Below are 27,356 nucleotides of genomic sequence, written 5' to 3'. Positions count from 1 at the left end.
AATACCCTGAGCGAAAGCCCTGTGTAATGTGGGAAGACGCTGAACAAGTTTCAATAATCGAAGTCCCTGAAAGATATGCCTTTCACTGTATGTATTTTTGAACTAGCACAGTTGGGGCAAGTGAGCTGTGTCCTGGGAGTAACCTGTTGTTTGGAAAACAGGTACTCAGTGGCTCCTGATCTGGGTCAGATTATAACCAATAGCAGTCTGTTGCTTGAAGATTCTGTTTACTAGTTAGTAAGTTGTGTTATACTGATGGATTCAGGCTCTAACAAAGTAGTGCTGTAGGCTTATCCCTAATTCACACTGTAAAATCTGGTGTCTTAGTTCTGTGTTTAGAAAGTATGATAAAAAGAAGTCACTTTTATAAAGTGACTGATTATATATGACATCTGTCTAGAACCAAATGAAGAAGAAAATATTCACAAAGAAGGCCTTATAGCTCCTTCTGGAAAAGTCTTAAAATGCCAGGTTTCTAGTCAGTCACCATAGTTCCCATGTACTGTCAAGTTAGCTGTTGATTTCTGTGTGCCCATAAAACAGAAGCACTTTTTATTTCTGGCTTTCCACGTTAATCCAGTGACGGAGCTCTCAGGAAGAAGATGTCTGGCCCACTTGGTCATATTTGTTAGTTGTTATGACCTCTTGTCTACCAGCATCATCAGATATACTAAGTAGTTTAAATATTCTTCCCTATGACTAACCTAAATATCTCAAATTTAGTCCATTTCCTTCTGCTGTTTCCTCAACTGGTGGAACACCGTGTGAAATACTCAGAGAACAGGTGGTCACCATGTGAAATACTCAGATTTTACAAGCAACTAAAAGAACTTGTAAATTATTTCCTTCACCTTAGATTTCCCTTCTCGTGCTCATCATGTGTTCGTCAGAATGCCAGGAGCATTCGAATAATGTGATTCCGTGGAGGGTTGAAGGATCATTTGATGAGGAATGACAGAATCCTTATTCAACTAGCGCTGCTCTTTAGAGAAACATTTAGGGGCATGTGTGTGCGTGTTTCTTTTTTTTTTTTTTTTTTTTTTTTTTTTGCGGTATGCAGTCCTCTCACTGTTGTGGCCCTCTCCCGTTGCGGAGCACAGGCTCCGGACGTGCAGCCTCAGCGGCCATGGCTCACGGACCCAGCCGCTCCGCTGCATGTGGGATCTTCCCGGACCGGGGCACGAACCGGCGGACTCTCAACCACTGCACCACCAGGGAAGCCCTGTGCGTGTTTCTTTATGGGATTAAATTAGGGCTTTTTGAGTCTAAGGGTCTTAAATTTCGCTTTTATGCTATTCTAAATTAATTTTACTCAGCTTAAATAAATTTATTGAACTTGTGGTTCAAGTTGGACCTGTGATAAGGACAGAGAATATTTGGACTCTAGGAAAGAACAAATAGATAACCCCTATTCTTAGCCTTTGCATTGAAATGAACTTTCTAATTAACGCTAAGAGTATTGTTAATAATATACAAAAGAGATTAGGTTGGGCTAAAACTTTCCTTTTCACTTATTTGAAATGACCACAGTGAATGACCCAAAGGACATAAATAAGAATTAAGGTGAGGGAAAATTTAGAATCACAAATAATTGACAAACAGCACAGATGGCTACTCTTTTAATTTAATTAGCTGAAAGAAAATTATATCCTTTGGCATAAATTTTAACTTCCTTTGAGAAAGTGTCTTTGGAAGTTTATTTAAATCTATGAAAATCAGAATACCTAAATATTTATATTGTTTGGCATGTTAATAGTTGGAAGAAAGAATAATGCAAATTATTCATGTTAATTAATTCTGAACTTTTTGTAGCCACAGTACTAAACTTTTAAGAATTATTTTTGCTAATTGTATTTGGTAAATTCCCTAATAAAGAATAATCCTATTTCTTAAGTCAAGCTCTATATACACTTGGTGGAAAATTTTATTTTAGCTTCTCTTCATTGTTCATTTTCACAACTTGGTTGTTTTAAGTCTCAAAGCTGGACTAAGATCATCATTAAAAACATTTATTAACTATTTCTTGAGAAATAGTGAATCACTCCGTGCGTAGGAGTTAAGCCCACCTTTTACTAACCAAAATCTTTTTTGTTTTTCTCTGTTATTCTTTGATAAATAAAAACAAATTAAGCATTGTTTGTGACTAGTTTGAATTTTAGCATGAGTGCATTCCGGTGAAAATAAAAGATTTTTCAGTTATCCACACTTCTAGTCTTACAATCTGAAGAAGTGTCTAAATGTATTCTGACAAATATTCCTTCACAGAATTTAACAGGATTAGGTTTGACCAGCCCTCCCTTATAACCAGCATCGTTATAAACAGTCTACACTTCAGGGACCTGTAGGAGTGATAACTTTGGTAACGTCACTAGAGGCAAAACAGTGACTCTAGACTACACAGACTACATCTCACAAGTGTTCTCATCATGTTTATATGACGAAACGGAGAGACTTCTTGTTTATAAAGCAAAAGTGATATGTAGTTGTTTAAAGTTCAGGCACAAACAGCACTGAATGCTGAACTAGCACAGTAGAGTAAAAAAATATATATAAGTGTATTTTTGTGAATGAAAATTGAGATTTGTTCTTAAGTTTGTGGCTTAAGTTGTGTGGCTTGAAAGTAACCAACTGGTACCAATACCATCCAGCCTGCACATTTAACTACCAAGTTGACAGTTTTCAGTGCTGGCAACCTTTGGTGCTTTGTCTCCTTCCTTTAAGCTTTTCATTGTTCTTAGCAGTTAGTGTGACATTTTGAGCATTGGAGTCTAAAACCCCAAACTAAATAAGACCAAGGAGTAGCTAAGATTGTATCAATACTTGCTGAAAGTGAAACAGTAGTTATTTCTTACTAATCCCTACCTTACTGACTGTCGATATTTATCTTTTTGTATCAGGGGTTGTTTGCCAACTGGCAGGGCCACACCACCAATGGCCATCCCTCTGAGGTATTTCTTATGGTGGGTGTACCTAGGAAAAGCTTATGTAGAGCAATGCCAGAGAAATAACCATGTTTGTGCTTTAAGCAGTTAACTACTTTATACTCTACTTGCTTCCATAATGTTTAAGCTGAAGTCATTGAATCCAACTATTAGGTGACAGATAAGATGAACAAGGCCCTAGAGTTGTTAACATGTCCAAGGTAATACGTTTGGTGATAAAATCCAGAGAATAGCTATGACTGTGTGACAGTGTTTACAGAATTGGCTGATTATAATTCATTTGGTCAGCAGTTACACATTGAGCCTTTTTTCATGTGGGAAATACCATGTTAGCTAACAGTCTAGTCCAAGGTTTCTCAGCCTCCACACTATTAACATGTTGGGCTGAATAAATCAACCAGAATCAATTTCCCTCTTTCTCTCTCTCTCTCTCTCTCTCTCTCTCTCACACACACACACACACACACACGCACACGCACACACACGCACACACACACACACACACACACATTCTCTCCTTCTCTTCCCTGTCATCTTTATCCTGGGAAGCCCTTCAGTCTGTCTGTAGAAATTAGACTTTAGACAGAAATACCTGCAATGATAACTTGTTCTCATAAAGAGAGGTTAACCTCTGAGGTTAACCTAATGTTGAAAGTCAAGGAAGGAAGGGCAGAGGAATTGAGCAGAAAGGGCATTCTGCAGTACAAGATCAGAGCATGTTCTTCCCTGTGGGAGAAAAGGTTGAAGGAGGAGCACCAGACATTTTTGGAAGGCTTCTGGAAGCTGGCCCCCCAATGCTTCTGCTCATATTCTGTGAACAAAACTTATTCACATGGCACATCTCCTTGCTTGGAGATTGGGAAATGCAATCTTTACTCTTGGCGGCTGTGTGCCCTGCTACAATTTAGGGGATCTATTACTGTGGAAAAGGATGGCACTCTGCCAAAAAAGGCTTTTGATAAAAGCAGAAATAAAGAATTCCATGAGCTTATACACAGGAGAGGGCTGTTCCAAGCTTCGGCTCATGTGAGTAATTCTTTGATATTGACCAAGGCACTTCAACCCTTTGGAGGATGGGGGTCATTTTCCTTTAAAATGTTAAAACTAAGCAGTTGTGCTATTTATGCTGATGTTGAGAAAGGTCTTGTGTTTTAGTCTGGACTCCACCCTTTTGCTGATTGAGTGGACTATAGTTAATTTCCATGAACCTCATTTTTCCACTGTATAACATGGGAATCATGATAACACATTATTTATTTCCTATTTATAAACGTGATCTTCTTGAAAGCCTATGATATTGAATGTACAAAATCGGCTCAAAAGAACAAGGTTGTGAATGAGTCTGCAAATCCCTTGAAAATGTGATACTTTTATTATCAAAAATCATAAAGATAGCAAACTCAGCAAGATAAAATCTTAAATCCATATCTCAGGAATGTGTGTATTGGTATTAGGCCCAGTTTATGCCCTTCCCAGGCCCTTAGGGTTTGCTCAGAAGATAACTGTGGCCTAGGGTTGTCACTTCTTACTCCTCACACATGATCAGGGCCTGGCTCCAGCCAGGCCCCCATCACCCTGATTCAGTGGGAGTTGCAGCAGCTGTGGTGCACAGGGTCAGTGGCCCATTGGCCTTTGCTCATCACATATGGACTCTTGATAGAGTACGAGGGTGGACCCTGGGCTCTGGCCTCTCCCACAACTACTGGAGGGCCAGATGACAATCTGAAAGAACTCAGGAGAGTTCCTGTCCCATGGAGCAAATGTTGACCACTTATGGGAGAAACTGGCAGATAAATCCTTGCTTACCCAATGGAAATGTCCTGAGGTGTGTTGGTTTTGTAAAACCTGAATGGATATGTACCTTATTGCCTGAGCAACTGGCTGTTTTTCCTCCTGTTTCTGTGGTTCATTCAGTAATAAATACTTGTATTTTCTTCCCTCCTTTCCTGTCTGTTCCCTTTTTCTCTACTGTTGCTCCACAAGGTTGTATGCTAGTTGTAGCAGGCAACAACTTTGCCTCAGGCTCTGTTTTCTAGGAACTTTGGATTAAAAAAAGTATAATATTAATATAATATGAAAAAATTAATTTCCACTCGCTGTGGCTTTCACTTTGGGAGTTAAGGAAAAACACCTCTCTCTGTCTCAGTCAGATGCAGTACTTATCATGAGCATTCTCTGTCATGGTGTCAGTCTTTTGTCCCCATGTTTGTTGTCCTTCCATGTTATCAATAGTTTTTGAATTTTGTGACTGAGATTTTTATTTTATTCTCCAAGTCCTCTGTCATCCAAGAAGAAGAGAAATTTGACTGTCAGACATGAAGAAAAGCTTTGGATTACTTTTAATTAGGAAATCCCTAAACTCACTCAGGGTAATTTTCCAAACATCATGCCTGGAGTGTGCAGAGTTGTGTAACTTGAGGTTTATCCATGATGTCATGCCAGAGCCCATAAGATTATAGCCACTCCAGACGCTATCCACTCTCCTGATCGCAATCTTCTGTCTTTACACAATCCACAAGAGGATTGATTAACAATCAAAAATTATCGAAAACGTTTAGTAGCATTCTCTATCTCTCCTAAAGTCTAAAGTCGTATTATAAGTACCTCCTCTGCTTCCTGCTCCTTTTGTCTGTCTTCTTTCTTCCCATTTTCCTCATTTCATCCATTTATTCCCTTTAATGTTTTTTCAGTGCTATAATTTTCCCTATAAGCATTGATTCTGCTGTATCCAGAAATTTTAATGTTTAATTTTCATTTAGTTTAAAATGATTTTAATCTCTCTTCAGATTTTCTCTTTAACCTATGTGTCATTTAGAAGTGTGTTGTTTAATCTCTGAGTATTTTGTGATTTTCCAGCTATCTTTATGTTGTTGATTTCCAACTTAATTCCACTGTGCTCTGAGAATGATTTCTATTCTTTTAAATTTGCTAAGATGTGTTTTATGGCCCAGAATGTAGTCTGTGTTGGTGAAGATTCCATGCGAGCTTGAGAAGAATGTATAATAATAGTACAGTACGATAGTACAGTAAAACTTTTGAGACCTTGTGTGTTTGTAAATAGTTTTATTCTACCCTCAATCTAGATTGACAATTTGGATATAGAAATCTAGGTCGGAATTCATTACTCCTGAGAATTTTGAAGGCACTGCACCTTTGTTTTACAACTTCCTGTGTTGTTGCTGTGGGTTCATTATTGATTTCTGATGATTTTTATTTGACCTCTGTTTTTAGGCTTTGATTTTATTCATGGTTTTATAATATTTTTTCATTTATTGTGCCTTGTATATATTGTGTCATTTCAGTATGGATACTTTTTATCAGTTCTGGAAATTTTCATGAATTATTTTTTTGGTCATTCCCTCCCTACATTTTTTTCTTTCAGTAGTTCTGTTAGTCAGATGTTGGGTTTCATGATTAAGCTTCTAATTTTTCTTATCTTTTCTCATTTATTTTCCTTTTTAGTTCACAGCTCTCTTGTTTTATTCATTTACTTATACCGCATTCACATTTTCATATTTATATAGCAACCATTCTCATAAGTTCAATGTGTATATTTTTGTCTTATGTTCTTAACAAAATTGGTATTATTTTTCTATGCATGGCTCTTTAATTTACATAAATGATTTTGTGATATTTATCTATTTTGTGCTTTGTGGTTTTCGCTCAAAATTGTGTTTTAAGATCCATCCACATGTAATATTTACTTCATGCCTACCAGTTCATGGTATGCTTCTAATTCATTTATGTCCACCAATAAATACCCTGGCTATCTTCCTGTTTTCACAAATCTTCATTTGTGTTTCCTTATGGACTTTTCTGTGAGGATCTTTTCAGGATGTACACCAGAAGCTGGTTTTTAGGGCACACATATATGCAACTTAGAAATGTTGAATTTCTCTTTGGAAAGGCTGTACTTCTCTACAATCACACCATATAGAAGGGTTCCTGTGTCTCCAAATTCACTCAACGTGTAGTGTTATTCAGCTTTCTAACTCTTGCCAATCAATAGCTGATAGATGTAATGTGATATCTTAATATTTTAATTTGCTTTTCTCTTAAGTACTAATGAGTTTGAAAAGTTCTTTATATGTTTGTTACTCTTTTGGCTTTCTTCTGTGTTATTCCTTCATATCCTTCACATATATTTTTATCTGTTTGTTTTTCTATCTTTCCAATTTGTAAGAGTTCATTATAGAGGCAAATATGAAACCTCTGGCTCCTATGAATCTGATCACTTGGACGTGGTAGTGGTGAGATAATTGGAATGGGGCAGATATAATGGATTGTGCTGGTGCAACTACCCAGGAAGGAGCCCTTTTGGAATGTCTGTATTTCAGCAGATTGAGGAGGAGGGACTTGGTGGGGAATGGCTTGGGAGACTGGGAATGGTTGGGTGCAGTTACCCAGAGGCGGGACATTGCTGTGAAAGCTATACTAGGATTCTCAACAACCTGGGTTTCTGGATACCGGGCATCTCTTGGACCTCGGGAAACTCCTGTGTGGGTAGCAAGTGTGTGGAATATCCAAGCATCTGGCCGTTCTCAGACTTAGAAATGGTAGTGTCACCCTAGGCTGCTGTTCTGAGCAGTGAAGAAGTCCCACTATCAGAGGAGAAAGAAGTCTAGCCAGGATTGGTACTTAGAGCTATATCTTTTCCTCTCAATGCCTAGCATGGTGCCAGTTTATAAGAATTACACATTTTTCTGGAATAGAAATTTAGCTATCAGTATTTATTATTACTCTTCGTATTACTATTTCTGCTACTATGCATTCACTCGAAGGATTTTCAAAATATATGTATAATGCTTATTTAGCTGATGGTTATGCTAACATGTTGACTTAAATAATTGCATGGGAAATTTTGCAATATCCTGAGTGGCAATTATAACCTTGAAGTTGTCTTAAAATTCAGATGCATAAATCCTAAATATGTGCTCCATTTTTTAAAAAAAAGGAATATAGAAAATACTTTTTTCATTTCCTCTATTTAAAAAAATTTTGATCATGGTAACATTAAAATAAAGGTTGCTAAGACAGCTGTTTAAACAAAGCTTTGCGTTAATCTTTTATGGAAAAAGATGCAATTAGATAAAGCTTTGAGAATTTCTCTTTGTGATTTTCTAAATGTTGTGGTAGAGTCTATTTTTCACCTTTGGTACCCTCTTGTGGTCAATGCAAGGCATTGATTAGGCCTTGATTTTAACAGTTGTGTATAATTTAACGCTTTTTATTTATCTGAGAGACCTGTAGTTTATATGAATATTTGACTTTTTTGTCATATACAACAACTTTAAGAGTAAGACTGACACTTGGAGTTTTCTTCCTGTTCCTTACTTCAGGGTATGCAGTGAAGGTGTGGCATGACCACAGTTGCTAATCTTAGAAGCTAAGTGATAATGTGATCATGTGCTCAGAGTAAATACAGTGTAGCTTGGAACACAAATTGAAGACCTTGAACTTATCTTACACTTTTGCAACTGTAATTGGGTTTGGGGATTAATTTGCCATTTTTGATGGTATATTTTAAGATTTTATAACACACATACAAACATATATTACACATATATATGATTTCATTTTCCATGATTACCTAGTTCAAATGCACTTACTGTGGGTTTATAGAAAATGTCATACCATTGTGACATAGTCTCCCTTTCTTTGAGTCATGGTATGATAATAAGAAGACATGGATCACATACAGTGTTTAGTAAAGATTTGTGTGTTATTTTCCCTTCCTTCTGCAGCACTGGTTTCAGAGAAAATTCTTCACTTGATATCCACGACAAGTAACACAAAGGACAGGAGGTAGCTGTGTAGTATTGAGTTACTAAGGCCAAATAAGACTTGACTTACAGGAGCAGTAAATCACGGCTTTTGGGGGGAGATGTGAGTTGCAAGAAGTGCTCTTGGCTTTCAAGAACACGCTTCCTTAGATTATAGCTGTCCTTCACGTATCCTACTCTTTCAACTCAGCTCTTTAATTTTATGCTAGAACTGAGTGTGTTTTTGTTGTCTACATCATGGGATCCTTTGAGTAAATCCTTTTTCCCGGGCCTGGTGGTGTGAAGGGCCAGGGTTTGAATAAGAGTCCAGGAAGTGCTTCTGGGAACGATTTTTGTATTGCCAGGAATGCTGATGTGTTGGCACAGAATTAACATTTCCCAAAACACCATCAAACTGACTGAAAAACAAAGATGCAAGTGTAGTCACCACAGCTGTGTTCTCTTTTCCCCCAAATAGTTTCTTCTCTGCACAGTGAGAAAATTTAAGCTCCCTATTGTAAGATGAAAGTGGGTCAGTTTTGTGTACTACACTGTAAGGCAGCTGGTTGTCCCCAGTATTCATGTATCACTGGGATTGAGTTAAGGCCATTTGTGCAGAATTGTCCCTTATATCATGGATATTGGTTTTTTTGATCAAATGGAATGTTTGTGAGGGACTGTGGTGCCGTGTTATAAGAGGAATAATTTCACTTGTTAATTAGATATTTATTGAGCACTCTCTCAAATTTTCAGTTTTAAGGATGAGAAGATACATGCATAAATTTCCCTGCTACAATGTAGGACATTAACACCATAAGAAACTCATATATAAAGCTATATGAGCATCCAAAGGGAGAGAGAGTAGATGGAGGGGACATGTGAATGAGGTCTGTTTAAGCTGGATGCTAAAAGTAGATCTAACTTGAATGTGTGGTTGTTGGAAAAAGTAAGCATTTGTATCAGAGAGGAGGTGGTCTGCAGAGAACAGAGAATAGGAGCTCAAAAGGGCTAATGAGAGAGGGCTTCCCTGGTGGTGCAGTGGTTGAGAGTCCGCCTGCCGATTCAGGGGACACGGGTTCATGCCCCGGTCCAGAGAGATCCCACATGCCGTGGAGTGGCTGGGCCGCTGAGCCTGCGCGTCCGGAGCCTGTGCTCCGTAACAGGAGAGGCCACTACCGTGAGAGGCCCGCGTACCGCAAAAAAAAAAAAAAAAAAAGAAAAAGAAAAAAGGGCTAATGAGAGAGACTTTTGGAGAAATTGCTTGGACAGGTCAGTTGTGAGCATGAAATGCCAGATTAAAGAGTAACGTCCACTGAGCTAACGATGGAATGTGCACCCAGGTATCTCTTTCAACCGTGGACAGGACAAGCTCCTCCCATTCTGAACCTTGGACTTCTCTGCTTTCTTTTGGGTTCTCTCCTGTACATTTTGTTGTGTGAGTTCCTCAAAAGACCTTTTTTGGATGGGAATGCCACTTTTTATTTTTCAATTTTGTTTCTTCTAGTAGAGCCACATTTTCTCCTTAAATAATAAAAATGCTTTGAAGATGTTGATTTCCCCCCCTCGTCATTTACAGGTATAATACTGTAATGCACAGACATATCAGTACTCTTCAAAGGTCTAAAAGTGACTAGAACCCTACTTGCTCTTTCCATTTAATGCCATTTTACCAGTTAAGTTTCTAAAGTTCCATCTTTGCAACTAGATCATGATGGGTTCCTGGAAATATAATTGAGGAGATAAAACGTTTAGAGTGCCAGTGGGTCAAAATGGAATTCTGTGGATGTATTAACCTGGATCTGACACCCTCAGGGTCCTCAGAGAGACAGGTCAGAGGCCTGCCCCTCTTCTCCTTTCTTCTTCCCTAACTCCCAAACTCCCTTCCTCTTCTCTCCTCATCCATCCATCATTTTAAATTAATCTCCTCCAAATACATATGCAAATAATGAAGCAAAGCGTTATGCATAATAATCACAGAGCTTGTTAAAAATAACAATGTCTGAATCTCTATATGAGGGAAATAAGAATCTACATTTTTAATAGGCTTTAAAATACTTGACTCTGATTAAGGTAGTCCAGCTATTGCACTTCAAGAGACACTGAAATAAAAGCAAGGAATAGTACTTCTTTAGCCAATAAAATTTATGAGTATGATCACCTAGTATTTATTTCATATGGACCCATGAATGGAAAAGACATACCTGGTGGATAACATATTTATAGTTGAAGAAGATTATATGCCCAGGCATGTCCTGTTCTCGTTAAGATTTTATTCCATTTGCATTTCTATAAAAGTATGCCAGAGGATAAAAGGTAAAGTATCCTCCTCCTCCACAAAAAACTAGACTGGTTTACAGCTCCCCTAGAGAACAGTGTCATTTTAGGAATATGCAAAGGTCAGCTATTAGAGTTCTGTTGAGTATATGACACAGATGTTGCTAATCCTTTTGACTTGACTGAACTGTTCTAATTATTTCATGCTACCAGGTCTATTTTCCTTCCTGTCAAAAATGAGTTGTATGAAATATCAGGCGTCTTTTTTTAAAAAATATATATTATTTTATTTATTTTTTTATGCAGCAGGTTCTTATTAGTCATCAGTTTTACACACATCAGTGTATACATGTCAATCCCAATCACCCAATTCAGCGCACCACCATCCCCACCCCACCCCGGTTTTCCCCCCTTGGTGTCCATATGTTTGTTCTCTACATTTGTGTCTCAGCTTCTGCCCTACAAACCGGTTCATCTGTACCATTTTTCTAGGTTCCGCATACATGCGTTAATATACAATATTTGTTTTTCTCTTTGACTTATTACTTCACTCTATATGACAGTCTCTAGATCCATCCACGTCTCAACAAATGACTCAATTTTGTTCCTTTTTATGGCTGAGTAATATTCCATTGTATATATGTACCACAACTTCTTTATCCATTCGTCTGTTGATGGGCATTTAGGTTGCTTCCATGACCTGGCTATTGTAAATAGTGCTGCAGTGAACATTGGGGGTGCATGTGTCTATTTGAATTACGGTTTTCTCTGGGTATATGCCCAGTAGTGGGATTGCTGGATCATATGGTAATTCTATTTTTAGTTTTTTAAGGAACATCCATACTGTTCTCCATAGTGGCTGTATCAATTTACATTCACACCAACGGTGCGAGAGGGTTCCCTTTTCTCCACACCCTCTCCAGCATTTGTTGTTTGTAGATTTTCTGATGATGCCCATTCTAACTAGTGTGAGGTGATACCTCATTGTAGTTTTGATTTGCATTTCTCTAATAATTAGTGATGTTGAGCAGCTTTTCATGTGCTTCTGGGCCATCTGTATGTCTTCTTTGGAGAAATGTCTATTTAGGTCTTTTGCCCATTTTTGGATTGCGTTGTTTGTTTCTTTAATATTGAGCTGCATGAGCTGTTTATATATTTTGGAGATTAATCCTTTGTTTGTTGATTCATTTGCAAATATTTTCTCCCATTCTGAGGGTTGCCTTTTCGTCTTGTTTATGGTATCCTTTGCTGTGCAAAAGCTTTGAAGTTTCATTAGGTCCCATTTGTTTATTTTTGTTTTTATTTCCATTACTCTAGGAGGTGGATCAAGAAAAGATCTTGCCGTGATTTATGTCAAACAGTGTTCGTCCTATGTTTTCCTCTAAGAGTTTTATAGTGTCCAGTTCTACATTTAGGTCTCAAATCCATTTTGAGTTTATTTTTGTGTATGGTGTTAGGGAGTGTTCTAATTTCATTCTTTTACATGTAGCTGTCCAGTTTTCCCAGCACCACTTATTGAACAGACTGTCTTTTCTCCATTGTATATCCTTGCCTCCTTTGTCATAGATTAGTTGACCATAGGTGCATGGGTTTAGCTCTGGGCTTTCTATCTTGTTCCATTGATCTATGTTTCTGTTTTTGTGCCAGTACCATATTGTCTTGATTACTGTAGCTTTGTAGTATAGTCTGAAGTCAGGGAGTCTGATTCCTCCAGCTCCGTGTTTCCCTCAAGACTACTTTGGCTATTCGGGGTCTTTTGTGTCTCCATATAAATTTTAAGATTTTTTGTTCTAGTTCTATAAAAAATGCCATTGGTAATTTGATAGGGATTGCATTGAATCTGTAGATTGCTTTGGGTGGTATAGTTATTTTCACAATGTTGATTCTTCCAATCCAAGAACTTGGTATATCTCTCCATCTGTTGGTAGCATCTTTAATTTCTTTCACCAGTGTCTTATAGTTTTCTGCATACAGGTCTTTTGTCTCCCTAGGTAAGTTTATTCCTAAGTATTTTATTGTTTTTGTTGCAGTGGTAAATGGGAGTGTTTCCTTAATTTCTCTTTCAGATTTTTCATCATTAGTGTATAGGAATGCAAGAGATTTCTGTGCATTAATTTTGTATCCTGCTATGTTATCAAATGCATTGATTAGCTCTAATAGTTTTCTGGTGGCATTTTTAAGACTCTCTATGTATAGTATCATGTCATCTGCAAACAGTGACAGTTCCACTTCTTCTTTTCCAATTTGGATTCCTTTTATTTCTTTTTCTTATCTGATTGCCGTGGCTAGGACTTCCAAAACTATGTTGAATAATAGTGGTGAGAGTGGACATCCTTGTCTTGTTCCTAACCTTAGAGGCAATGCTTTCATTTTTTCACCATTGAGAATGATGTTTGCTGTGGGTTTGTCATATATGGCCTTTATTATGTTGAGGTAGGTTCCCTCTATGCCCACTTTCTGGAGAGTTTTTATCATAAATGGGCGTTGAATTTTGTCAGAAGCTTTTTCTACATCTATTTAGATGATCATATGGTTTTTCTTCTTCAATTTGTTAATATGGTATATCACATTGATTGATTTGCATATATTGAAGAATCCTTGCATCCTTAGGATAAGTTCCACTTGATCATGGTGTGTGATCCTTTTAATGTGTTGTTGGATTTTGTTTGCTAGTATTTTGTTGAGGATTTTTGCATCTATATTCATCAGTGATATTGGTCTGTAATTTTCTTTTTTTGTAGTATCTTTGTCTGCTTTTGGTATCAGGTGATGGTGGCCTCATAGAATGATTTTGGTAGCATACCTTCCTCTGCAAGTTTTGGAAGAGTTTGAGAAGGATGGGTGTCAGCTCTTTTTAAATGTTTGATAGAATTCCCCTGTGAAGCCATCTGGTCCTGGACTTTTGTTTGTTGGACGGTTTTTAATCACAGTTTGAATTTCATTACTTGTGATTGGTCTGTTCATATTTTCTATTTCTTCCTGGTTCAGTCTTGAAAGGTTATACCTGTGTAAGAATTTGTCCATTTCTTCCAGGTTGTCCATTTTATTGGCATACAGTTGCTTGTAGTAGTCTCTTAGGATGCTTTGTATTTCTGCGGTGTCTGTTGTAACTTCTCCTTTTTCATATCTAATTTTATTGATTTGAGTCCTCTCCCTCTTTTTTCTTCATGAGTCTGGCTAACGGTTTATCAATTTTATCTTCTCAAAGAACCAGCTTTTACTTTTATTGATCTTTGCTATTGTTTTCTTTGTTTCTATTTCATTTATTTGTGCTCTGATCTTTATGATTTCTTTCCTTCTGCTAACTTTGGGTTTTGTTTGTTCTTCTTTCTCTAGTTCCTTTAGGTGTAAGGTTAGATTGTTTATTTGAGATGTTTCTTATTTCTTGAGGTAGGCTTGTATAGCTATAAACTTCCCTCTTAGAACTGCTTTTGCTGCACCCCATAAGTTTTGGGTCATTGTGTTTTCACTGTCATTTGTCTGTAGGTATTTTTTGATTTCCTCTTTGATTTCTTCAGTGATCTTTTGGTTATTTAGTAACGTATCGTTTAGCCTCCATGTGTTTGTGCTTTTTACATTCTTTTCCCTCTAATTCATTTCTAATCTCAAGCATTGTGGTCAGAAAAGATGCTTGATATGCTTTCATTTTTTTTAATTTACTGAGGTTTGACTTGTGACCCAAGATGTGATCTATCCTGGAGAATATTCTGTGCACACTTGAGAAGAAAGTGTAATGTGCTGTTTTTGGGTGGAATGTCCTATAAGTATCAATTAAATCTATCTGGTCTATTGTGTCATTTAAAGCTTGTGTTTCCTTATCAATTTTCTGTTTGGATGATATGTCCATTGGTATAAGTGAGGTGTTAAAGTCCCACACTATTATTGTGTTACTGTCGATTTCCTCTTTTATAGCTGCTAGTAGTTGCCTTATGTATTGAGGTACTCCTATGTTGTGTGCATATATATTTATAATTGTTATATCTTCTTCTTGGTTTGATCCCTTGATCATTATGTAGTGTCCTTGCTTGTCTCTTGTAACATTGTTTATTTTAAAGTCTATTTTATCTGTTAATGAGTATAGCTACTCCAGCTTTCTTTTGATTTCCATTTGCATGGAATATCTTTTTCCATCCCCTCACTTTTAGTCTGTATATGTCCCTAGGTCTGAAGTGGGTCTCTTGTAGACAGCATATATATGGGTCTTGTTTTTGTATCCATTCAACAAGCCTGTGTCTTTTGGTTGGAGCATTTAATCCATTCATGTTTAAGGTAATTATTGATATGCATGTTCCTATGACCCTTTTCTTAATTATTTTGGGGTTGTTTTTGTCGGTCCTTTTCTTCTCTTGTGTTTCCCACAAAGAATTTCCTTTCGCATTTGTTGTAGAGCTGGTTTGGTGGTGCTGAATTCTCTTAGCTTTTGCTTGTCTGTAAAGCTTTTGATTTCTCCTTCGAATCTGAATGAGATCCTTGCCAGGTAGAGTAATCTTGGTTGTAGGTTTTTCCCTTTCATCACTTTAAGTATATCATGCCACTCCCTCCTGGCTTGTACTCCCTCCTGGCTTGTAGAGTTTCTGCTGGGAAATCACCTGTTAACCTTATGGGAATTCCCTTGTATGTTATTTATCGTTTTTCCCTCGCTGCTTTCAATAATTTTTCTTTGTCTTTAATTTTTGCCAATTTGATTAATATGTGTCTCAGCCTGTTTTTCCTTGCATTTATCCTGTATGGGACTCACTGCGCTTCCTGGACTTGGGTGCCTATTTCCTTTCCCATGTTATGGAAGTTTTTGACTATAATCTCTTCAAATATTTTCTCCAGTCCTTTCTCTCTTCTCCTTCTGGGACCGCTATAATGTGAATGTTGTTGCATTTAATGTTGTCCCAGAGGTCTCTTAGGCTGTCTTCATTTCTTTTCATTCTTTTTTTCTTTATTCTGTTCCACAGCAGTGAATCCCACCATTCTGTCTTCCAGGTCACTTATCCATTCTTCTGCCTCAGTTATTCTGCTATTGATTCCTTCTAGTGTATTTTTCATTTCAGTTATTGTATTGTTCATCTCTGTTTGTTCTTTAATTCGTCTAGATCTTTGTTAAACATTTCTTGCATCTTCTCGAGCTTTGCCTCCATTCTTTTTCCGAGGTCCTGGATCATCTTCACTATCATTATTTTGAATTCTTTTTCTGGAAGGTTGCCTATCTCCACTTCATTTAGTTGTTTTTCTGGGGGTTTATCTTGTTCCTTCATCTGGTACATAGCCCTCTGCCTTTTCATCTTGTCTATCTTTCTATGAATGTGGTTTTTCTTCGACAGGCTGCAGGATTGTAATTCTTCTTGCTTCTGCTGTCTTCCCTCTGGTGGATGAGGCTATCTAAGAGGCTTGTGTAAGTTTCCTGATGGGAGGGACTGGTGGTGGGTAGAGCTGACTGTTGCTCTGGTGGGCAGAGCTCAGTAAGAGGCATCTTTTTTGTGGCTGGGAAATATTATGATTCCTTGAGAAGAGTGTGCAAGTGGTTCTCTAAACTGGTTGTATATTAACTCATCTGAATCACCAAAAAGCCTAAAAGAGATGTTTTCTCTTGATCCTATCCCAGGTCAAAATTTCTTGCTGAGAATCAGTTATAAAGTGTTCAAAGGCATTCTACTGTAGGCAGCCTGCCCCCTCCATACTATAGTTCCATTAACTTCTTTGAGAGCAGAATACATACTCAAATGATTTTGTTTCACATCTTTCTTCCTACTCTACTTCATCAAGTTTTGCACATAGTTGAAGCTCACTAAATCTTTATTAAATAATTTCATTGGATGTTTGATGGGGATGGTGGAAATCAAGGTTTTCTTGATTCTCTAATTTGAATGTTTTGTTGTTTTTGTGATCTCCTAGGATGGAAAGAAGAAATTTGACAAGGAGAGTGAAAAATACTATTCTATTCTTGACAAGCATTTAAATTTGTCCGCAAAGAAAAAGGAGTCTCATTTGCAGGAGGTAAGTTTTTCCAAATGAAATGTGGAAAGGGCATTAGCATTGTCCTGTGAAGTCCAAAGTTCGAAAAGTAGACATCTCAGAATCTGCTCCTCTTTAATAAAATAATGATAAGAAGAATATTTAATTGAGCACTTACTACAGACAGGTACTGTGCTGAGCATTTTACATGCCTTGTGATATTTAATGTTAACAGTTCTAAGAGAAAGATTAGTATTTCCTTCAGTAATGAGAAAGAGTGAAACAAGGCTATTTCTTTTTCTTCTTGTTGGGCATATTTTAAATAGCAGGAACTACCAAATTCATGTTATAGCATTTATATTAAGTTAAAAATACCTGTTTTTAAGGTGTTGCGTCAGCATTAAGGGGAAAAAAGATACATATACAACTATGTTTTAAAATCTCCATTATTTTATGTCAATTTTATGAAAGAACAAGTCAACAGTAACATTCCTTATATGCATATACTAACATGTACAGTGTATGCATATAAGGAGTCCATTTCTTCCTTTTTTTCTGAAAATTTCTTCTCATTGGTAGTGTTCCAACTATAATTAGTCAAATCGAATAGTCCTTTTACTGAGGAATAGTGATGGGATATGTTTTTTTTTTAAAAAGGCTCTCTTGTCTTTCATCTTGGCAGCAACTAAATCTTTACACACCATCCATCATTCCCCCAGTGTACAGTGGTGTGTCTCAGAGCTGTGCTGGGAGTTGTTGAGCTAGTCCTCCTACAGTTCATCACTGCTCTCTAGCCCTTAATAGGGAATCTTGTACTGTGCTGAGCCTCCTTTCATCTCTTCTTCCTCTCCTCTCTGTACTTCTAGGGACTGTGGTGGGGAACCTCTTTCAAATGCCTCCTCCTGATCCTCTAGCAAAGCCCCCTCCCTTCCTGAACCGTTTTTCAAGTTCAGTCTGGTCCTCTGACCTCCTTCTTCCTATGCTTCTTTCCCTGACCTCCATATTCAGCCATAAAGCATGCTTGACGAGTTAGAGTTCAAATGCAGTGGAACAGTAGTCCAAAAGGCATGGGAGGGTTGCTTCTGATTCCTTTTTTCTATACTCTTATGTTCCCCTAGAGGGAATTGAATTTCTTCACTTAAAAATTTTAATGTTGGGGAGTTTTGTTATTTAAATATGTGTTCATTATAATGAATATCTTGTTATTAACACCTGCTGTTAAAATAGGACAATTTAATATACAGCTGTGGGACTATGGAAAGGATTTGGGGCTAAAGTGAAATAGAGAAAAATCTGTTATTAAGGAAAATTATATTTTTAATTTTCATAGACATATTTAATCTTATGAAGTACTATGTTGTTATTTAATATTATGTTCACATATTCCAAACTTCTTAAATGCTCACATATCTCTTTAAACATTGCATTAGAATAAACCTAAGAGAGAATGCAGTATGTAGATGAAGTAGAAAGGGCTCCCCTAACTGTCACCATCATGTACCAAAGGCCATGACCAAGTACCATTTTAAAAATCGACTGTCTCAGAACACTCTTGGACATAAATCACAGCAAGATCTTTTTTGACCCACCTCCTAGAGTAATGAAAATAAAAACAAAAATAAACAAATGGGACCTAATGAAACTTAAAAGCTTTTGCACAGCAAAGGAAACCATAAACAAGATGAAGAGACAACCCTCAGAATGGGAGAAAATATTTGCAAATGTAACAACTCACAGAAGATTAATTTCCAAAATGTACAAGCAGCTCATGCAACTCAATATCAAAAAAACAAACAACCCAATCCAAAAATGGGTAGAAGACCTAGACATTTCTCCAAAGAAGATACACAGATTGCCAACAAACACATGAAAAAATGCTCAACATCATTAATCATTAGAGAAGTGCAAATCAAAACTACAGTGAGGTATCACCTCACACCAGTCAGAATGGCCATCATCAAAAAATCTATAAACAATTAATGCTGGAGAGGGTGTGGAGGAACGGGAACCCTCTTGCACTGTTGGTGGGAATGTAAATTGATACAGCCACTATGGAGAACAGTATGGAGGTTCCTTAAAAGACTAAAAATAGAACTACCATACGACCCAGCAATCCCACTACTGGGCAGATACCTTGAGAAAACCATAATTCAAAAAGAGTCATGTACCACAATGTTCACTGCAGGTCTATTTACAATAGCCAGGACATGGAAGCAACCTAAGTGTCCATTGACAGATGAATGGATAAGGAAGATGTGGCATGTATATACAATGGAATATTACTCAGCCATAAAAAGAAACGAAATGGAGTTATTTGTAGTGAGGTGGATGGACCTAGAGTCTGTCATACAGAGTGAAGTAAGTCAGAAAGAGAAAAACAAATACTGTATGCTAACACAGTATATGGAATCTAAAAAAAAAAAAAATGGTTCTGAAAAACCTAGGGGCAGGGCAGGAATAAAGACACAGATGTAGAGAATGGACTTGAGGAGAGGGGGATGGGGAAGGGTAAGCTGTGACAAAGTGAGAGAGTAGCATTGACATATATACACTACCAAATGTAAAATAGATAGCTAGTGGGGATCAGCCACATAGCACAGGGAGCTCAGCTTTGTGCTTTGTGACCACCTAGAGGGGTGGGATGGGGGGGAGGGAGGGAGACGCAAGAGGGAGGAGATATGGGGATATATGTATATGTAGAGCTGATTCACTTTGTTATAAAGCAGAAACTAACACACCATTGTAAAGCAGTTATAGTCCAATGAAGATGTTAAAAAAAAATTAATCTCCAAAATATACAAACAGCTCATGCAACTCAATATCAAAAAAACAAAAAACCCAATCAGAAAATGGGTGGAAGACCTAAATAGACATTCCTCCAAAGAAGACAAACAGCTGGCCAAGAGGCACATGAAAAGATGCTCGACATCACTAATGATTACCGAAATGCAAATCAAAACTACAATGAGGTATCACCTCACACCAGTAAGAATGGCCATCATCAAAATATCTACAAACAGTAAATGCTGGAGAGGGTGTGGAGAAAAGGGAACCCTCTTGCACTCTTGGTGGGAATGTAAATTGATACAGCCACTATGGAAAACAGTATGGACATTCCTTAAAAAACTAAAAATAGAACTACCTTATGACCTAGCTACTGGGCATATACCCAGAGAAAACCATAATTCAAAAAGACACGTGCACCCCAGTGTTCATAGCAGCACTATTTACAATAGCCAGGACATGGAAGCCACCTAAATGTCCATCAACAGAGGAATGGATAAAGAAGTTGTGGTACATATATACAATGGAATATTACTCAGCCATAAAAAGGAACAAAATTGGGTCATTTGTAGAGATGTGGATGGACCTAGAGAGTGTCATTCAGAGTGAAGTAAGTCAGAAAGAGAAAAACAAATATCATATATTAACGCATATCTGTGGAATCTAGAAAAATGGCATAGATGACCTTATTTGGGAAGCAAAAATGGAGACACAGATGTAGAGAAAAAATGTATAGATTCCAAGGGAGAAAAGGGTGGGGTGGGAGGAATTGGGAGGTTGGGATTGACACATATGCACTATTGATACTATATATAAAATAGAAAACTGAGGGGAACATACTGTATGGCACAGGGAACTCTACTTAGTGCACTGTGGTGACCTAAATGGGAGGAAAATCCAAAAGAGAGAGGATATATGTGTATGTATGGCTGATACACTTGGCTGTGCAGTAGAAGCTAACACCACATTGTAAAGCAACTATACTCCAATAAAAATTAATTTAAAAAAAAATCAACTGCCTCAACATCAAGGGTAGTTTTTAGAGTCTCTAAAGGGTTATCAGGTTCTTGGTAACTATGCGAGGCCACCCTTAGATAAGACATTGCTTAAACCATCAAGAAAATGTTAACTTTATCATAACTTTCAAGTCCTCTAGAGTTTATGCTTTAATTTTCCCTGACAACCTAGCTCAATATTTAATACTTGTTAGTTGCCCTCAATCCCTTGAGCTATGATAGAATATTCATTCTGGTTTTGTATTTAGTTGGATGCTAGAAAAACATAACATGGTTAGTAACATCCTCCACTTGCTCCACTATACACACACACACACACACACACGCACACACACACACACACACTTTTTTTCCACGAGGCACAGCCTGCAATAGAATACAACACAGATATTGTGCAGAGAAACTCCTCAGAGCATATAATGTAGTCAAGGAAAAACGTAGCTTGCTTTTTATTTATTCCTCTATCCTTCCAGGAGTCAAACCAGTTATAGGGTGATGCTGCCACACACGTATTTAATTCTGTAATATGGCATTAAAAGTCATCTGTTCCCTTCCAGAGCAGCTCTGGTCCTTCTGTCAGCACCAAGCCTATTAAGTTCTCAGAAAGACCCCTCTGTGCCTTCTCACTGGCACAGCTGACTCTTTGTTCATTTTGCTCATGGAAAATAAGTGACTGCCCATTACCAGGACTGAATCAGGGGTCAGCTTGTGTTGGTAAATCTCCAAGGCCATCAGCTAGATGGACCACTGGAGTAAACAGAATTGGAAATAGACTCGTCAAAATTATGGGCTTTACAGTAGATGAAAAGAAGCTAATATTTGATATGTGAATGGATAATTTCTTTCTAAGCAAAAAATAAGAGGAAGAGATCATAAAGGAAATGTAGAAAGACCAGAATGCATGAAAGTAATCTATTTCAAAAAAAAAAAATTCAATCAAATTAAAAGGCAAAATGTTAGGAAATTTATGTAATATTTGACACAGGATAACCATCTTTTATATATAAGATGTGTTTGCAAATCAGTGTGAAAAAGATAAAGACTTTAGTGGAAAAAATGGGGTAAGAATATGAAAGGGCACTTCATCAAAGAAGAAATATAAACCATAATGAATATTGTAAGTTTCAATGTCACATGTATTAAAAAGTGCAATTGAATAATAGTAGCAGCATGTTATTTTATTTTCTTAAAATATAATATCCATTGTTAGTGAAGGTATGGGAAACTGAGCATACATTTGCTTTTCTGGTGGGAGTATGAAATCACTCAATAACTTTTGAGGTAAATTTGACATCATATTTCAATCAATGTTATATGTACAAGATAGTTGAAGTGATTTTATTGATAGAAATTTGCCCTAAAGAAATGATCATAAAAATAAATTGTGTAAATATGTTGATCCAAGAGTTATTCACAATGCAAATTTTAGAAACATCTGAAATGGCACAAAAGAGTGATTGGGATAAATATACAAATACAGCTTGGCCAAAAATGGAATTGATATGGCTGTGAAAAGTTTTATTTGGAAAATCATTTAAAGACATTTGGAAATATTTTTTGGCCTAAGAGGAAAAAAAAAAAAAAAAACAGGATTTAAACCAGAATATACACTATTATTCAGGTTTTTTAAAGTAAGTTTGTGTTTGTGTGCATGTTACACATCAAAATATTGATAGTGGGGCTGCAATTTTTATTTTCTTTACATTTTCCTGTTATATTAATGAACAATCAATAAACTTATAGTAATGAATATGTATTACTTTTATAGTTAGGAAAAAAGTAAAGGGATTCCTTTTAGGAACCCAGAGTTTGGGTTTCCATCTATCACTAAATACACTTTCAAAAGGTTCCTCTTCTTCCCACCTCCTGAATGAAGGGAATCCCTCAGGTTCTACCTCATAGCTCTATTCTTATCCTTCAGTTTGTGTCCCTACTAGCTCTGCTTCTTCCATATTGTCTGTAACATCTCGGCAAGTATCTCCCACCATCATACCTGACCACCTTTGCACTGTCCACTGACTGGTTACCAGGACTTCCGACTACAACACCTTAGTGACACATGTGAAATCTCACACATTTTCTCAAATTTGCTTCTCACTTCTTTAATTCTGTTAATGCTGGTATTATTTCTTGTGTCAAAATTATCTTTGACTTTTTTTTTTTCCCCCTTGCTTCTCACACCCACATCCTTCAACTTCTCGTTCTAGGATATACCAAATACCTTTACCCTTATCAAATAAGAGCTCTCCTTATACTCACATGCACCCAGCTTTACCATTGAATCAACACATTCTACCGTGTCCTCACTTTAATCTTCTTGAAGTTCACCTCTGATCTTGTCCACACCCTCCTCAAGCTTTTGCATGGTTTATAGGATGACGTGTCATTCTCCCTATTTTGCCTCAATTCTCATTTCTGACTGTTTCAAACCAACACTTTCAATCTATCTACCAAAACATAACTTCTCCTGACTTTATTCCCTCACCGAAACTCTTCTTTTATCTCCATGTACTCTAACCTCGCCATTCTTCAGCATCCAGCTTAAATCCTTTCTCCTCTGGGAACGATTCAACAAACATCACCTGAGCCTTTTTCCTCTATTTTGAATTGAGACAGCTTATTGTGGTTAGGGAAGAAGTTAGGTACCTGCAGAAAGAACTATGTGGTTTTCTTATGTAATTAACTTGGTTTCTTACTAGGATGACTTTGCCACATAAATAACAGCTTATACCTGTTGTTCTGGAATAATTACTACTCCTTTTCAGTTTTAAAAGTTTAGACAATAAATTACATAGTTATTCTACCTCTCCAGTACAAAATACATGACAGTTGCTAGTGGGTATGTAAGTAAGTGTCTGCTACACACTATGAGCTTGAATACTAAAGGAATTCGTCTGAGGTAAAAGAATGTCTTTCTAAATCTTGTACTGAAGAAAAGAATTAAGCTATTGTATTCTATTAGCACTGTGCATTCTAGATGACCTTTCAAAGCAGATTCAGTATATTGAATTTAGTTGTTGAAGTCTAGGGGAAACCAGGCACAAAATTCCAAGAATCCTCTCCCAGTGGAGACACATAGGACTTAATTCCCCCAGCAATGAGTTGTGACAACATGTGTGAAATGTGGTCTACTAGAAACTCATAGACTGAGTGCCCATGGTTTGTTTTGGGGGCTTGTCATATAGGCACCCTCTGCCCATCATGTACCCAAATTCCGGACTCCCAGAAAGAAAGCAGGTGTTCAAAATAAACCATACTGTTTGCACAGTTTCAGCATAGTGAACTACTCTTATCAGTTAGGCTGGTGGGAACCCTCCCAAAATCCACATTCCCATATACCAGCCAAGGGCCAACCTTGTAAGCAGGCCTTTCAGTGGATAGTATTCATGCCTGCTCTGCTAACTTTTTCTGCACAGTTTTGTTGACCAGAAATATTCATTTTAGGCTCTAAGATGTCTCAACATTCTAGTTTGTTACTGTGTGCTAGTTGACACAAAGACTATCTTTTAAAGTAAATGAAAGCTTCAGAAATAACTTGTGGAATAGACTATTATCTCTGAGACTGAAATTATTCTTGCATCCTTTACACCCAGTGGTGTACTGAAGCTTCCTCTTGGAGAGCTGATTTTTTCATCTCGTTCTCATCACTCGTTCAGTGATGTTGTGTTTGTGATTTGGAACTGGCTATTTTGGGAATATTTTACCACAGAAAACAGCAAATACTGCAAATCAGACACCCTCCCCCACCCACAAGAGAGCCAATTGTTAAACATTTATTAGCATACCACCACCTGTACCCCCTTACCGTTTGTTTATACATAGTGTGTTCCTCTAAGCAATGATAAACAGAAAATATATATGATTTGTGTGGAATAATGACTTTGGGTGCTGAGAAGCTTCTGGTCCAAATTTCTTACCTGATTTATGTGTTCTTCTCATATATTAGTTTATAAACTTGAAATTCTCAAGTTTAAAAATGCCTACTGAGTTGCTTATAATATTGGGCCATTTTAAATTATATAAATAATTGCATAGCAAGTAGTAAGTAAATATAATTATTTTTAAAAGTCTTTCTTTCAAATGAAGTTTTAAGATGCTATGCTAAGCCAGAAAACCTAATTTTATCTTTCTTTAAGCTTTTGTTTGTTAAATTATCATTGTAAAATGGCTACAAAACAATATCCTATTCCCAAATTGTTGTTGGCAGATACTTGGTATTCCAGAGAGGCCATTCTTTTCATCTGCTTTTAGTAATCTCAGCTGGCAGTGAGGAGTGTGTAGCTGGGCAACGAAAGTAAAATCATGCCTCCCTACTAAACCAAAGTCAGTTTTAAAGACAGCATCCAAGGACGATGGTGGGCATAGAAGTAGGAAGAGAATGTGCATGGTATTGATGGAGCATGATTCATTGCTTGGAAGCTTTGCATTTGGGGGCTCTGTTACCAGTATTATCTCTGTAAGAGTTTACCTAATATGTGGCTCTGCTGTTTAATATTCTGATGATTTTTTTAACATCTTTATTGGAGTATAATTGCTTTACAATGGTATGTTAGTTTCTGCTTTATAACACAGTGAATCAGCTATACGTATACATATATCCCTATATCTCCTCCCTCTTGCATCTGCCTCCCATCCTCCCTGTCCCACCCATCTAGGTGGTCACAAAGCACCAAGCTGATCTCCCTGTGCTATGTGGCTGCTTCCCAATAGCTATCTGTTTTACATTTGGTGGTGTATACTACTCAAAGCAATCTACAGATTCAATGCAATCCCTATCAAACTACCAATGGCATTTTTCACAGAACTAGAACAAAAATTTTCACAATTTGTATGGAAGCACAAAAGACCCCAAATAGCCAAAGCAATCTTGAGAAAGAAAATGGAGCTGGAGGAATCAGGTTCCCAGACTTCAGACTATACTACAAAGCTACAGTCATCAAGACAGTGTGGGACTGGAACAAAAACAGAAATATAGATCAATGGAACAGGATAGAAAGCCCAGAGATAAACCCACACACATATGGTCACCTTATTTTTGATAAAGGAGGCAAGAATATACAGTGGAGAAAAGACAGCCTCTTCAATAAGTGGTGCTGGGAAAACTGGACAGTTACATGTAAAAGAATGAAATTAGAACACTCCCTAACACCATATACAAAAATAATCTCAGATGATTTTTCCTCAGTTAAATCCAAACATTATGCAGTTTTCATGATCTTTTATAGTGTGATTCCAGCCTTGCTTCTCCCTCCTTCCTTCCACTTACTTACTCTGAAGGCAAACTCTGTCAGACTCTTTCATGCCTTTTTACTTTTTCATGGGAGTGACCTTGTTTTTATCTTTGACTCTTCACAGCCAGTTATTTACCTTAAGATTCAACTCAGAACACCACCATTTTCTCCTAGAATTTGTCTCTTTCTTGTGATTCCCATAGACTTCCATATATTTTTACATACCCCTTTTATAATAATTTTTTAATGAATGTTGTGTGCTTGCTCTGTGTGTGTGTGTATGTGCATTTTTCTTCCCATTTGAAACACTATAAGCTCTTGAGGGCAATGACTGTGTTTTCCTAGCCTCTGTATTCCCAAGACATAATAATTGCTGTATTCAAACTTTTTGAAGGACTTAATTTTTTTTTAATGATTTTAGAGTAAAACAGGATTTGAGTTCCTCTCTAACAGAGAACCTTCAATAATTGCTCCCTGCGTCATGATTTGCCTTTTTTGTGCTTTTTAGGCAGATACACAGATTGACCGAGAGCATCAAAACTTCTATGAGGCATCACTAGAATATGTCTTTAAAATTCAAGAGGTTCAAGAAAAAAAGAAGTTTGAATTTGTCGAACCGGTAAGATTTATTTTCCCTATAAAATAGTAGGTACAGTACATCTCTGAAACAAAATTTGCGTTTTTTTCTGTTGAAAATTACGTTTTTTTTAAATATAAAAGGAGAGAGAGGAGTGAGGGAGGGTGAGTAGGTAGAGCACAGAGCACTTTAGGGCAATGAAACTAATCTATAAGACACTGTAATGGTGGATACATGTTATTCATTATACATTTTTCAAAACTCATAACACGTACAATACCAAGAGTAAACTGTAATGTAAACTATGAACTTTAATAATAATATGTCAGTATTGGGTTATCACTTGTAACCAATGTACCACACTGACGCAAGATGTTAATAATTGGAACTCTGTGTGGGTAGGGGCCAAGGGTGTGTATGTGAACTCTATAATTTCTTTTTTTTTTTGAATTTTTAAATTTTATTTTATTTATTTATTTTTTATACAGCAGGCTCTTATTAGTTATCTATTTTATACATATTATGAATTCTATAATTTCTGCTCAGTTTTTCTATAAACCTAAAACTGCTCTAAGAATAGCCTATTGATTTAAGAAACCTAAAATTAAAAATTAAGGCGTGTATATTACATATACCTAAGGGAATATACCTCACCACTAAAGTGACCCATTTACCAAACCTTTAGTTGAAGGGAGAATAGGTAAGGCTGTATTTCTTCCTTTGTTCCACCCTGCTTCCTTGCAAGGCTGGGACCTGCCTGACTTTCCAGTGAAGTCATTTATTTTCCTAAGTCAGTGTAAAAAGTAATGGATTCCCTAATGTAAACT

At 37.0% G+C, this 27,356-nt stretch overlaps 1 protein-coding gene across 1 annotated transcript in view; it reads left to right on the top strand.

The window, feature by feature from the left end:
• Positions 1–27,356, top strand: part of ARHGAP42 (Rho GTPase activating protein 42) — a 281,197-nt gene that overhangs the window by 185,935 nt on the left and 67,906 nt on the right. The window contains exons 5-6 of the mRNA XM_065881548.1: positions 16,862–16,963; positions 26,461–26,571. Of these exons, the coding sequence (XP_065737620.1) occupies positions 16,862–16,963; positions 26,461–26,571 (213 nt within the window). The remainder of the gene's footprint in view (positions 1–16,861; positions 16,964–26,460; positions 26,572–27,356) is intronic.

The sequence above is a fragment of the Phocoena phocoena genome, chromosome 8 (assembly GCF_963924675.1).
Source record: "Phocoena phocoena chromosome 8, mPhoPho1.1, whole genome shotgun sequence".
NCBI classification, from domain to species: Eukaryota; Metazoa; Chordata; class Mammalia; order Artiodactyla; family Phocoenidae; genus Phocoena; species Phocoena phocoena.
Note: the sequence above shows the minus strand (reverse complement) of the source record. Positions and strands in the feature narration are given on the sequence as shown.